The sequence below is a fragment of the Ahaetulla prasina genome, chromosome 9 (genome assembly GCF_028640845.1).
Source record: "Ahaetulla prasina isolate Xishuangbanna chromosome 9, ASM2864084v1, whole genome shotgun sequence".
NCBI classification, from domain to species: domain Eukaryota; kingdom Metazoa; phylum Chordata; class Lepidosauria; order Squamata; family Colubridae; genus Ahaetulla; species Ahaetulla prasina.
In genome coordinates, this window is record NC_080547.1 from 34,317,383 (window position 1) to 34,331,669 (window position 14,287).

Sequence of the window (14,287 nt, forward strand, 5' to 3'; positions counted from 1 at the left end):
TTTAAATGGTTCTGACGATCCTAGCTGAGTTGCCTGATCGCCAGAACCCTTTAAAGGCAGTTTTTTTACAGCCTCTTTGGCTGAAGAGCTTGTAGAAAAAATGCTTTGAAAGGGTTCTGACAATCCCAGCTGAGCCGCGTGATCATTAGAGCCTTTTTTTTTTAACTTTTAAAAGCATTTTTTTGGCCGAAGAAAAAATGCTTTTAAAAGAAAAAAAAAACTCTGATGATCGCATGGCTCAGCTAGGCATGCGGGGGAAAAGGGGGCAGGGATTTTTGCTACTGGTTCTCCGAACCACCTGCCGCCATTGCTACCGGATCGGGAGATTTGGTCCGAACCGGGAGCATTTCACTCCTGCCTTGAGGTGATTATCAAATGTTCTCCTAGTTGAATCCCTCCTAGCTTCTCTTTTAACAGTGATGTGAATAAGCTTGCATGGCTAGGAGACAAATGACATAAGTTCCCAGGGGAAATTCATCACTCTGATGCAGTGGTAGTCAACCTGGTCCCTACCGCCCACTAGTGGGCGTTCCAGCTCTCATGGTGGGCGGTAGGAGTTTTGTCTGATACTGAAGCACTTTCCTTTTGTTTTAAAATTTAATTGACTTTTTAAAAAAATTTCATAGCATTATTTAAAAACATTTTCATTAGGTTTTCATAAAATTCCCCGTGACAATTTAAATTTCTGAAAATATACCATTTGTATCGCCCGTGCTTAAGTTTAGTTTGCGTTACGTAAGTGAAATTAAATGGCGCTATAGTGCGACCGCAAACAGAAGAACCTCATCCCAGAATAGCTTGCGCATCTCTCCCCACACCACCCAGCTGTAACAGACAAGCAGAGCTGGTAGCTGGCCCCCTCCAACCCAACCCACGATGCGCGAGAGGCAGTGATGGGATTCAAGTAATTTAACAACCGGTTCTTTGCCCTAATGATTTCTTCCAACAACCAGTTTGCCAAACTGCTCAGAAAGTTAACAACCGGTTCTCCCGAAGTGGTGCGAACTGGCTGAATCCCACCACTGGCGAGAGGCATGCGCAGACGACAATACATGGCGCATTACTGTGGAACCAGAGGGCGGTTAGAAAATTTTACTACTAACAGAGATACAAAAGGGTGGTAGGTATAAAAAGGTTGACTACCCCTGCTCTGATGCATTGATTACCGTTTTGGAAGCCAACTCAGCCTCTGGCTCCTTCTCTACAATAACCTGAGATTTACTGAGACTCCAGTCTTTCCGACGGAATTTATTAGCTCGGTTGTCTGCATCATCTTTGGTAGGCTGTTCTTCCATCCTGGAGGCTGCCGAACTTCTCCTTTCCATCAATGGCTCAAGAATAGATCTGTAGCCCACACAGAAATACCGTCATAAAGAATTATACCCTGTCTCTTCTGGCCAGCCTGAAAAAAATAATATTTCTTGTTTTCTGGAGACGTGAAGTAATCTGACAAGAGATCATTTTCTTCGTGACTGCCTCATATTATTTCTTTCTTTCGTTGACTTTGCAGGCAGTCCCCGACTTGCAACCATTCGTTTAGTGACCGTTCAAAGTTACGACGGCACTGAACAAAGTGACTGATGACAGCTTTTCGTACTTACGACCCATGGCAGCATCTCTGTGGTCATGTGATCAAAATTGGGATGCTTGGCGATTGGTTCCTATTTTATGACGGTTGCAGAGTCCCGGGGTCATGTGTTCCCCTTTTGCGACCTTCTAACAAGCAAAGCCAAGGGGGACACCAGATCTAATTAACAACTGTGTTACTAATTTAATGAGTGCCGTGATTCACTGAACAACTGTGGCAAGAGAGGGTGTAAAATGGGGCAAAATTCACTTAACAACAGAAATTTTGGGCTCAGTTATAGTCATAGGTTGAGGACTACCTGTATTAGCCACCCAACATTGACAGTGGTATAAAAAAAACAAACTAGAAAAACATCAGATAGTTCAAGGTAATAGAAATTCTCCTGCCTGCATTTCCCTCACAGACTCACATTTCCCTCACAGACTCCTTTCTATCAAAAACCCCTTTCAATCCTTCCCATCAACTTACCCATCAGATCCTGGTCTGGAGGAAACGCTGTCAGATGATGTAGATGAAGTCGACCCAACTGAAGAAGTGACAGAAGTAACTGACAGCCTTCTCAACGTGGAGGACATAATGTATGGCAAAACCACCGAACCAGACCTGCTCTGCTTTCTCTCCGTCAGTGAGGAAGGCTATTGTCAGAATACAAAGAAGGTTGTGAAAGGAATGCAACTTCTGAAACTTTAGAGGTTCTCCTCCAAAACCATTTTGAAGAGATGTAAGTTCTGAAATTTCTCTTTAAGTCCCCACCCCCTGTAGCTCTGGAATAAGGTCATGTAGCTCTGGAATAAGGTCATGTAGCTCTGGAATAAGGTCATGTAGCTCTGGAATAAGAGCTACATGACCTTATGATTTAGCAATAGGGTCTGATCTAATGACCTTCACAGTTTCAGGAGGACCTTTGCTCGTTTGCAGTCATATGCCTGGCTGAAGGTCTTTTGACTATATTAAAGGAGGCCATCAGCTCCAAGCCAGGTTCAACATAAACCCTTGTTGTTGTTGTTAGTTGCAAAGTCGTGTCCGACCCATCGCAACCCCATAAACAACATTCCTCCAGGCCTTCCTGTCCTCTACCATCCTCTGGAGTCCATTTAAGCTCACACCTACTGCTTCAGGGACTCCATCCAACCACTTCGTTCTCTGCCGTCCCCTTCTTCTTTTGCCCTCAATCTTTCCCAGCATTAGGCTCTTCTCCAGGGAATCCTTCCTTCTCATTAGGTGGCCAAAGTATTTCAGTTTCATCTTCAGGATCTGGCCTTCTAAAGAGCAGTCAGGGTGGATCTCCTCTAGGACTGACTTATTTGTTCGCTTTGCAGTCCAAGGGACTCGCAGGGACTCACACAAACCCTAGAAACAAATTATTCGGCAAATTGCTTTTTCCAGTATAGGCTCATGTGATAGCTAAAATCACTGGAGAATGTGAGTTATCTCATCATTAGTATATTGTTATCTGGGATTCACTTGGAAAAAGGGGTGGTGGCACTCAAGCTGTTCCCCCTTTAAAATTTTACTGAGTTGATTAAATATGGGTGCCACTGGTTGGGTTTTATTAACTCCTTCCTGCCTTCCTTCCTTCCTTCCTTCCTTCCTTCCTTCCTTCCTTCCTTCCTTCCTTCCTTCCTTCCTTCCTTCCTTTATTCCTTCCTTCCTCAACAATACAAAAGTTAAATTACATAGCACCTGAGAAAATATCATATTCCATAATCACTAATAAAACCAAAAAAAGCCTCTCGCCCCACAGATGTGGGGCTTTAGGTGTGGGCACAAAGCCAGACAGATATGAACTTTCGCTTTACAGTTCTTCCTTGTGTGATGTTTTCATTTGTGATTGTATACACCTCCAAGATATTCTAGGATCAAGACAATGCCAGATTTTCATTCAACACGAACAATTGTTTCCCATTGTAGCTGGGAAACACATCACATCACCCCAGGAGAAAAATTGGCTGAATTGCTTCACCTAACTTAGAACAACCAACTATGTAGTTGGTTTGTCTTTGCCAACTCCCAATATTTAAAACAGAACATAATTCTCATTTGAAATTCCCAGTTCCTCAAAGTTTGCAATGCAGTTTGACAAAAAGAAATGTTTATTTTATAAATATATATATGAACACACATGGAAAAGTCTCTAGTGTATTAGGGAATACAGTCATGAAAATCATACAACGTGCCTTGCATTAGGAACACGGTTTTGCAAAAACTGCATGCATTAATTAGACGTACATACAGAAATGCTTACCTTTGGAGAAATATGCATTTAATTTCATTAAATGCTTTTAATTTAATTTCATTAAATGCTTTAATTTAATTTCATTAAATGCTTTAATTTAATTTTTTTTTTTTAAAAAAAAAATCAATTTGGGTAATTAGAACTTGGCATATTCACCCAAATGAGAAACTGGAAGAAATAAAAATTCACAATTTGCTTATCCCCTTGTCCTCGCTATAATGATCTCATTCCTAGTGACTTTTCATAAGTGAGACTCAATGTATATATACCAGGGTGATCACACCGTACAGCTTCTCCACTTTCTCTCGTAGCTCCTTGAAGCAAGTGGTTAGCCTGTCATGAAGAGGCTTCAATTGTTCGGTCAGTTTCTTCCCATGGATTCTAATCCCTTCAGCCAGCAAAGGCATCTGCAATAGGCAAGCCAGATCAGAAGGTTAAGGAAGCACAGAGATAGACAGTTGGTATCTTGGCACATGACTGCTTCAAAATAGAATAGAATAGAATTCTTTATTAGCCAAGTGTGACTGGACACACAAGGAATTTGTCTTTGGTGCATATGCTCTCAGTGTACATAAAAGATGCGTTCATCAAGAATTCTAAGGTACAACACTTAATGATAATCATAGGGTACAAATAAGCAATCAGGAATCAATATAAATCATAAAGATACAAGCAACAAAGTTACGATCATACAGTCATAAGTGGAAGGAGATGGGTGATGGGAACGATGAGAAGATTAATAGTAGTGCAGATTTAGTAAATAGTTTGACAGTGTTGAGGGGATTATTTGTTTAGCAAAGTGATGACATTCGGGAAGAAACTGTTCTTGTGTTTAGCTGTTCTGGTGTGCAGTGCTCTATAGCGTCGTTTTGAGGGTAGGAGTTGAAACAGTTTATGTCCAGGATGTGAGGGGTCTGTAAATATTTTCACAGCCCTCTTTTTTATTCGTGCAATATACAGGTCCTCAATGGAAGGCACTTTGGTAGCAATTGTTTTTTCTGCACTTCTAATTATCCTCTGTGTCTGCCTTGTTGGGTTGAATAGAATAGAATAGAATAGAATAGAATAGAATAGAATAGAATAGAATAGAATAGAATAGAATAGAATAGAATTTATTGGCCAAGTGTGATTGGACACACAAGGAATTTGTCTTGTGCATATCCTCACAGACAGTTATAGAGGTGCAGATGACAGACACAATAATTCCTCTATAGAACTGAATCAGCAGCTCCTTGGGCAGTTTGAGCTTCCTGAGTTGGGGCAGAAAGAACATTCTTTGTTGAGCTTTTTTGATGACGTTTTTGATGTCCATTTTAGATCTTGTGACATGGTAGAACCTAGAAATTTGAAGGTCTCTATTGTTGATACGGTGTTGTCTAGTGTTGTAAGAGGTGGAAATATGGAAGGGTTTCTCCTAAAGTCTACCACCATTTCTATTCACTCATTGAATTCAGTATCCAACTCATTTTGAAGCAGAAATCTTGTCTTGGAACTCATCTTTCTCCCAGTAATCAACACTCAAGGAAGAACTTGCTGACGTTGATTGCCTTGTGTCTCGCTATTTCTTCTGGCCAAAATGGCGGGTCACGTGGTAAATCATGTGGTTTTCTCACTACTCGTTGGTTTAAATACTCGGCAAGTCTTCTAGAACTAATTGCCAATGGGTACTGAGGTACCACTGTAGTTTCAAATGTAATTTGGAAAACAAGAAGGCTCATCTTGGGCATTTCTTGGCTTAGATTACCAATGAGGCCAAGCCAGTCTTAGATTACACATCATGCTTATTTGGGTAAACTTAAATCAACTGGAGTCCTTGGTACTCTCTAAACTTGGTTGTTTTACTGCAGATATTTCATTACCCAACTAGGTAATCTCATCACTGCTGGGAGCGGGGGGTTGCTCTCTGTTTAAATACAAGAGGCTTGTCTTGTTAATGTTGATGGGATTGTTCTTATATCTCACCTTTCCTCCAGCTCAAGTGAATTTATCTAGCAGTCTTCTTCCATGTTTTCTCTCATATTTCCATGGTTGACGATGGTCTTGAATTCCAATGCCATTTCAACTCTTGTTTTTTTTTTTTGGTCACAATCCTGATCTATGGTTTCATGTTTTGTTTGTTTATTTGCGTCCTGGTTGAGAGTTATACTTAACCGGGGGAGGGGGGAAGTTATGTTTAACCATCAGCAAGATAAAATTTATTCTAAATAAACATCAACGAAGCATAATTGGCTGAGTTCACACAACATGAGAAGCTCTGGTCTAGACCATGGCTTCTGGCTGGTTTGGAATTTATAAGTCAAATCCAGTGGTGGGATTCAAGTAATTTAACAACCGGTTCTCTGCCCTAATGATTTCTTCCAACAACCAGTTCACCAAACTGCTCAGAAAGTTAACAACCGGTTCTCCCGAAGTGGTGCGAACTGGCTGAATCCCACCACTGGTCAAACCCAAACAAACTTCATTGGGGCTTAATGTGATATGAATCAAATCTCTGATTTAATCTATTGGTCAACAGACTGGATGTCTTCATGTTTTTTTCCCTAAGGGAAAAGGTTAGGCATTGTTGGACATGGCTAGCGCTTTAACCAAAATTCACCAAGATATTTTAGACTGGGAATAAAAGAAGAATCTTCGAGAAAGCCAATGCCGAACCACTTTGCATCAATGTTAACATAGACATGCTTATATAGTCCCTATCAAGAATCCGACATCTTAAATGTTTACTTTTACCTTGCTGCCTAGGTTTCTAAGTTAGTGCTGCTGGTTATTAATATTGTGCAAAACTTTGGCTTTAAGGACGTAAAAAGACGCTTCAAGGGTCTGTGAGGGTGTGAATAGAGCAGGTGCCTGCAACTCCTTAAAATTAGCTGGATTACATAATTTTGGAAAAAAAAATTGGTTTAAGAAGCTGCACACAAGAGTGCATGCCCCCATTTATTTCAAAGCACCTTTGGCCTATGAATTTGAAGCACCGTGCCTGTTGTGACTCCAGCCCCCGAACCTGGCTGCATGCCCGAAAGTGACTCCGAGAGTGAGGGGGAAGGGCCGGTAAGGCTTACCTCGGGAGCACCGATTCCTTTGGCCCGGCTCCAGGAGTCAGAACCAGACCAGTCGGAGGACGTAATGAGGCCGTCATCCCCTGATTCCTCCCTTCCCCAGGCTACGCCTTCAAATCCAGCCGATAATAATAATAATCAAGCTTGGATCGACCCGCGCTTCAGAAGATTAGAGAGGCGGCATCATCAAAGGGAAGGATATATAAGGAGCTTTGGGACTGCTCTCATTCCACGGGAAGCAAAAATTAGCTGAACCGTTTCAAAGAGAGCTGAAAGTCTTACTCTGTGAGTCATTTGTTTGAACTTTGGCAGGCAGCTGCGATTTCTCTGCCAGGACTGATAAGAGCCGTGAATCCACTGGCTGAAGGCCAGCTCGTTGCTCCAAAGTGGGGAAGGAGGCAGAACATTGTCATTCTATTAGTCAGAACTTAAATATTCTGTGCGCAGAGCTCATGCTTTTTCACCGACCATTATTCTCGCCTCTTAATAAGATTGCCTTCAATGATTTCCTTAGCACTTTTGTGATTACTTCTCGCTTAACCAATAAACCATGTCAAATATGCCAAGAAATGATGCCTTTCTATATCTTATATTACACTGCTATGCTTAGTTGTTATGTTTGCGAAGCATTTATGCGTGTATGCTTCCAAATTGTTATTGGCTCTTTGACTGCCTGGATTAGTTCCTGCAGTTTTCTTGGCAAGATTTTGGAAGTGGCTTGTCATTGCTTCTTTCCTAGGGCTGAGAGAGATTGACTGGCCCAAGGTAATCCAGCTGGTTTCATGTCTATAATGGGACCAGAACTCATAGTCTCCTGGTTTACAGCCTGATGCCTTAACCATTGCAACCAACTACTCATGCTTTTTTTATGGGCAGCGCAGGTTGTCTGTCACCTTGCTACCATCCAGCTGCAGCAACAGCAGGCAGAATCCTGGCCAGGTAAAATCCCAACATCTACATAATGCTACTTCAGGAAAAGTTATACCGTTACGACAATATTACTTCTGCAAAACAGCCTAGAGACATCTTTCTACATTATCTGCATTCCTGTAGGTACCTGTAGAGCAATTAGTTGCTTGAGTAATTCAATCTTTTCTTGATCTTCAGAGTGTTCCTGAACATATTTCTCAGTAAAAAAGGCCTGCAGGGATTAAAGGAAAAAACAAGACAGGCTAAATATTTGATCCTATAATGAAAAGAATCAAATTAAGCTATATGGAGAGCAAGAAAAAAAACCTTGAAGATTGTTTTTATATATCAACAAGATAAATCAATGCTCAAAAGTGAAAAAAAGTTTAACATATCCTCAATAAGGAATGATTGATGAAGATGATGGAATTTCAGAGATGGCTAAATTGATTTTCTTGATTAGGAAAAAGATTATAAATTATGGCTGATTGGAAGACACACACACCTCCTTTCTCCTTTTTTCATGAACTAGAACTAAATGCAGTTAACATTCGAGATGAAAAATAGATAATTCAAAAAGTGAGATTGTTTTTTTGTAACCATCCTGTAAGAAATAACTTTGTAACACTAGTTTTTGCTGCAAAGGAAATTGGAAGGTTCTTTCTATTTCTTTTTTATCTTTTTTCTGCATTTTTTTCTTTCCTACTCTCTTTTTCTGTCTTTGTTTTCTTTATTCAGTACCAGTGTCTGCTAGTTTTTATCTTTTTAAAACTTAATTTTACACAGAGAGAGAGAGAGAGTGAGTGAGAGAAAGAGCGAGGGGGGAGAGAGAGGGGGAGAGAGGGGGGGAGAGAGAGAGAGAGAAGGAGGGGGAGAGGGAGGGAGAGAGAGAGTCGGAGGGGGAGAGAGGGGGGGAGAAAGAGAAAGAGGGAGAGGGGGGAGAGAGAGGGAGAGAGAGAAAGAGGGAGGGAGGGAGGGAGGGAGAGAATAGTCTCTGTCTATGAAGGTTTAAAGTTCTCCATCTCTGGAAGTTTTAAGAAGCAGTCTTTCAAGGATAATTTATCTGGTTTTCCAGCAGTAAATTAGATTAGATTATTCCTGTTGTCCTCCCCAACTTCATAATGATTCTACAAAAACTTCATACTATGAATAAACCAGTTTTTTTTAATGAGAAAGCTAAAGGAACAGGATAGAATATTATGTATTTTTTATTTTAATGCTATGCAGAATCTCACCATGTTCTTTCAACTCTGATTTCTGAGGATAAACAGGAAGGGGTAGATAGTGGTTCTTAATGGTTTTTACTTCTTAGGCCTTGAAAAGTTTCAATTCTTTGTACTTAAACATCACAGTAACATTTGTTTTAATTGCCTTATGCTTGGTCCCCTAAGTTCTTTCAGGAAATACAGGATAATATATTTGGGGGTTCTGACATTCCAAATCCATTCCACAATACTCTGAACTCAACTGTTCTCTCCAGAAACAAGACATAAAGTAAGGATAAGGGATACTAGTTGCAGCCTGTCTGACTTCCTTGTAGAAGGATGAGTTTTAAATGGAAACACAAGAGTCAGCCACAGCATAACATAGCTGGGAAAAAACCCAAAGTAAATATTATGCACAAACATTCCACACTTTCCATGGAAACAACACATTTCTTATTTTTGTATTCAAGATGCTTACTCACCATTTTCCTTCAATGAATGAATGTCTGTTTCTGGGATTTTTGAACACCGTCATAATAAATGTCATGTTATCTTTAAAACAACGACCACAACAACAACCTGCTCCCTGGAAATACTGTGGATCCATGCTGGAATCACACAGCAACTATTCATAGTCCTCCAGATTCATCTCTACTGAAAAGAAGCATGGTGTTGTGTCTGCACCCCCCGAGCTGGGCCCCCTGCCAGAAACTGACTTGGAAAGTGAGGGGGAAGGGCCATTAGGACTTACCTCGGGAGCACCGGCTTCCCTGGCTCAGCTCCAGGAGCCAGAGGCAGGCCAGGTAGAGGAGATAACAAAGCCTCCGTCCCCTGACTCTTTCCCCCCCAGGCCACGCCTCCAGACCCGGCTGATGGCAATCAGGCCTGGCTGGACCCTAGGTTTCGTAGGCAGGAGAGGCGGGAACAACAGAAGCAGGGGTGGGGCAGGCCTAGGAAGTGCTGAGTCACAGAGCCACAACCCACAGAGTATAAAAGCAGCCCTGGCTGCTTTTCTGCTCTGTGACGAGCAAAAATTGAGCTGAACTCTTTGACTCGGGGAGAAGTGAGCTGAACTCTTTGACTCTTGGAGAATTGAGCTTGAGCCTGTTTCTCCCCATCCAGACCCGTCGGCTTCCAAACACCGGGACAGCACTTGATAGCTTCGTTGGGGTGGCCGGTGTGGAAAGTACAGCTGGGTGTCATCAGCGTACAGCTGGTACCTCACACGAAGCCACTGATGATCTCACCCAGCGGCTTCATATAGATGTTGAACAGAAGGCGAGAGAATCGACCCTGCGGCACCCACAAGTGAGGCGCCTCGGGGCCGACCTCTGCCCCCTGTCAACACCGTCTGCGACCGGTCGGAGAGATGGGAGAGAACCACCGATAAGCGGTGCCTCCACTCCCAATCCCTCCAACCGGCGCAGCAGGATACCATGGTCGATGGTATCAAAAGCCGCTGAGAGGTCTAATAGGACCAGGGCAGAGGAACATCCCTATCCTGGCCCTCAGAGATCATCCACCAACGCGACCAAAGCCGTCTCAGTGCTGTAACCGGGCGGAAACCGGACTGGAGCAGGTCTAGATAGACAGTTTCATCCAGGTGCAGGGAAACTGATATGCCACCATACTCTCTACAACCTTCGCGAGCGAAGGTTGGAGACAGACGATAATTACCTAAAACAGCGGGTCAGGAAGGCTTCTTGAGGAGGGCCTCACCACCGCCTCTTTCAAGGCGGCGGAAGACTCCCTCCAACAAGGAAGCGCTCGTAATCGCCTGGAGCCAGCCTCGTGTCACCTCCTGAGTGGCCAGCACCAGCCAGGAGGGGCACGGGTCCAGTAAACACGTGGTGGCATTCAACCTACCCAACAACCTGTCCATGTCCTCGGGAGCCACAGGGTCAAACTCATCCCAGACAATATCACCAAGACCACCCTCAGGCGCCCCGTCTGAATCACCGCAATTTTGGTCCAGACCGTCCCGAAGCTGAGCGATTTTATCGTATAGATAACCGTTAAACTCCTCAGCATGTCCCTGCAACGGGTCATCCCGCTCCCCTGGTGAAGGAGGGCGGGTCACCCAAACAGGCGGCTGGGCGGTTATCTGCCGGCGCAATGAGGAGGAGGCGTAGCAACGCCTCGCTTCCCTCAGTGCCACTAGGTAGGTCTAGTATAGGACCTAACTAGTGTCCGATCAGCTTCTGAGCGGCTAGACCTCCAAGAACTCTCTAGGCGTCTTCTCCGGCGTTTCATCCCCTCAGCTCCTCGGAGAACCAAGGGCGGTTGGGATCTACACTGGGTCAGAGGCCGCAGAGGCACGACACGGTCTAAAGCCCCAGCCGCAGCCCGTTCCCAGGCTGCGGCTAGTTCCTCTGCCATGCCGTGTCCCTCACGAAATGGCCCAAGCTCCGTCCGGCACCTCTCCGGGTCCATCAGGCGCCTGGGACGGAACCAACGTGTGGTTCCGTCTCCCTGCGGTGTTGGGTGGCGGTCAGAAAGTCCAGGCGAAGGAGAGAGTGATTTGACCATGACAAAGGTTCTGTGACTACATCTCTCAAGTCCAGATCCTTCAACCACTGACCAGAGATAAAAATCAGGTCCAGTGTGTCTCCCCCGATGTGAGTGGGGCCATCCACTACTTGAGTCAGGTCCAAGGCCGTCATGGAAGCCATGAACTCCCGAGCCACTGTTGATGGCGAGCGGAAGATGGCAAGTTAAAGTCCCCATGACTAAAAGTCTGGGGTCTCCACTGCCACCCCAGCAAGCACCTCCAGGAGCTCGGGCAGGGCAGCTGTCACGCAGCAAGGAGCCAGGTGCGCGACCAGCAAGCCCATCTGACACCTATGGCCCCATCTCACAAAGAGGGATTCACATCCGGCAATCTGAGGTACAGTGGTCTCCCTCGGCTCTAGACTCTCTTTAATAACAACCGCCACCCCCCCACCCCTACCCTGGGCCCTCGGCTGATGAAATGCACAGGAGCCCGGTGGGCACATTTCGACCAGGGGCACACCCCCTTTGGTGCCCAACCAGGTCTCCGTAACGCCTATAAGATCCGCGGCGCCCCCCTGAATAAGATCATGTATTAGGGGGGCCTTATTGGCCACGGACCGTGCGTTGCATAACATAAGACGAAGGCCCAGGCTCTGAGGGTCTTGACCATCCGAGGCAGGAGAAGTCAGAGGATCGGGCGCGATCGCCTGCAAACATCGAGCGCGTGTCCCCTAAACCGATCGATCCCCTTCCGCCATATCTGCCCCTCCCACTTACCGTGCAAATAGAACCACCCTCACAAAAAGGAACACATTCCCCCCCCATAACCTCCGAACCCGTTAAATAAATAGATAGTGGTTCTTAATGGTTCTTACTTCTTAGGCCTTGAAAAGTTTCAATCCTTTGTACTTAAACATCACAGTAACATTTGTTTTAATTGCCTTATGCTTGGTCCCCTAAGTTCTTTCAGGAAATACAGGATAATATATTTGGGGGTTCTGACATTCCAAATCCATTCCACAATACTCTGAACTCAACTGTTCTCTCCAGAAACAAGACATAAAGTAAGGATAAGGGATACTAGTTGCAGCCTGTCTGACTTCCTTGTAGAAGGATGAGTTTTAAATGGAAACACAAGAGTCAGCCACAGCATAACATAGCTGGGAAAAAAACCAAAGTAAATATTATGCACAAACATTCCACACTTTCCATGGAAACAACACATTTCTTATTTTTGTATTCAAGATGCTTACTCACCATTTTCCTTCAATGCATGAATGTCTGTTTCTGGGATTTTTGAACACCGTCATAATAAATGTCATGTTATCTTTAAAACAACGACCACAACAACAACCTGCTCCCTGGAAATATTGTGGATCCATGCTGGAATCACACAGCAACGATTCATAGTCCTCCAGATTCATCTCTACTGAAAAGAAGCATGGTGTTGTGTCTGCACCCCCCGAGCTGGGCCCCCTGCCAGAAACTGACTTGGAAAGTGAGGGGGAAGGGCCATCAGGACTTACCTCGGGAGCACCGGCTTCCCTGGCTCAGCTCCAGGAGCCAGAGGCAGGCCAGGTAGAGGAGATAACAAGGCCTCCGCCCCCTGACTCTTTCCCCCCCAGGCCACGCCTCCAGACCCGGCTGATGGCAATCAGGCCTGGCTGGACCCTAGGTTTCGTAGGCAGGAGAGGCGGGAACAACAGAAGCAGGGGTGGGGCAGGCCTAGGAAGTGCTGAGTCACAGAGCCACAACCCACAGAGTATAAAAGCAGCCCTGGCTGCTTTTCTGCTCTGTGACGAGCAAAAATTGAGCTGAACTCTTTGACTCGGGGAGAAGTGAGCTGAACTCTTTGACTCTTGGAGAATTGAGCTGAACCTTCGGCCTGGACTGCTGACTTCCTGGTTGCCTGGCAACCCCAAGATAAAAGGGAGACTTTGGCAGGCAGCTGCAGATTCCCTGCCAGGACTGATAGCAGCCGTGAACTCAATTACTGGCTCGTTTAGCCAGCTTGCGTGGCTAAGGCCGGGAGGGGACAGAACACACGGTGGCTTTAGGGGTGGAATGCTGGGCATGAAGTTAGAGAGCCCACGTTTGAGACCCAAGAGCTGTGTGGGGTGGGGTTGAGCTCTCATCCTTCACTCCAGCTCCTGATAGCGACATGAAAGGAGCCCCCAAAAGGAGCCCCCAACTGGGCCTTAGTGCTTCTGATATGAGTGTAGCATCTCAACTAAAATCTTTATTTTATTTATTTATTTATTTATTTATTTATTTATTTATTTATTTATTTATTTATTATTATTATTAATAATAATAACAACAACAAAAATAACAACAACAACAGAGGTGGAAGGGACCTTGGAGGTCTTCTAGTCCAACCTCCTGCCCAGGCAGGAAACTCTACACCATTTCAGACAAATGGCTATCCAACATTTTCTTAAAAATTTCCAGTGTTGGAGCATTCACAACTTCTGCAGGCAAGTCGTTCCACTTATGAATTATTCTAACTGTCAGGAAATTTCTCCTTAGTTCTAAGTTGCTTCTTTATTTATTTTTATTTATTTATTTATTATTAAATATTTATTAATATTTATTTATTTATTTATTTATTTTGTCAAGCATGTATTTTACGACAGATATGAGTGTAAACCTAATTATAAATACCTGTAAAGGATATGAATAAAAGAAAACATTAGGAGAGGGATGGTAGGCACGCTGGTGCTCTTATACATGCCCCTTACACACCTTTTAGGAATGGGGTGAGGTCAACAGTCGACAGTCTAAGGTTAAAGTTTTGGGG

General features: G+C 44.2%; 1 protein-coding gene across 4 annotated transcripts in view; it reads right to left on the bottom strand.

Moving 5' to 3' along the window:
* Positions 1–14,287, bottom strand: part of DOCK5 (dedicator of cytokinesis 5) — a 180,050-nt gene that overhangs the window by 16,413 nt on the left and 149,350 nt on the right. For 3 of the 4 annotated variants that reach the window (XR_009156501.1, XM_058194703.1, XM_058194702.1), the window contains exons 46-49: positions 7,938–8,021; positions 4,094–4,231; positions 2,057–2,223; positions 1,167–1,344 (exon numbers count right to left, since the gene is read on the bottom strand). Coding sequence is in view for 3 of the 4 variants with exons in the window: in XM_058194703.1 (XP_058050686.1) it covers positions 1,167–1,344; positions 2,057–2,223; positions 4,094–4,231; positions 7,938–8,021 (567 nt within the window). In the remaining variant the exon portion in view is untranslated. Of the gene's footprint in view, positions 1–1,166; positions 1,403–2,056; positions 2,224–4,093; positions 4,232–7,937; positions 8,022–14,287 lie in introns of those variants that run through there. The other variant, XM_058194705.1, reaches the window with a different exon arrangement.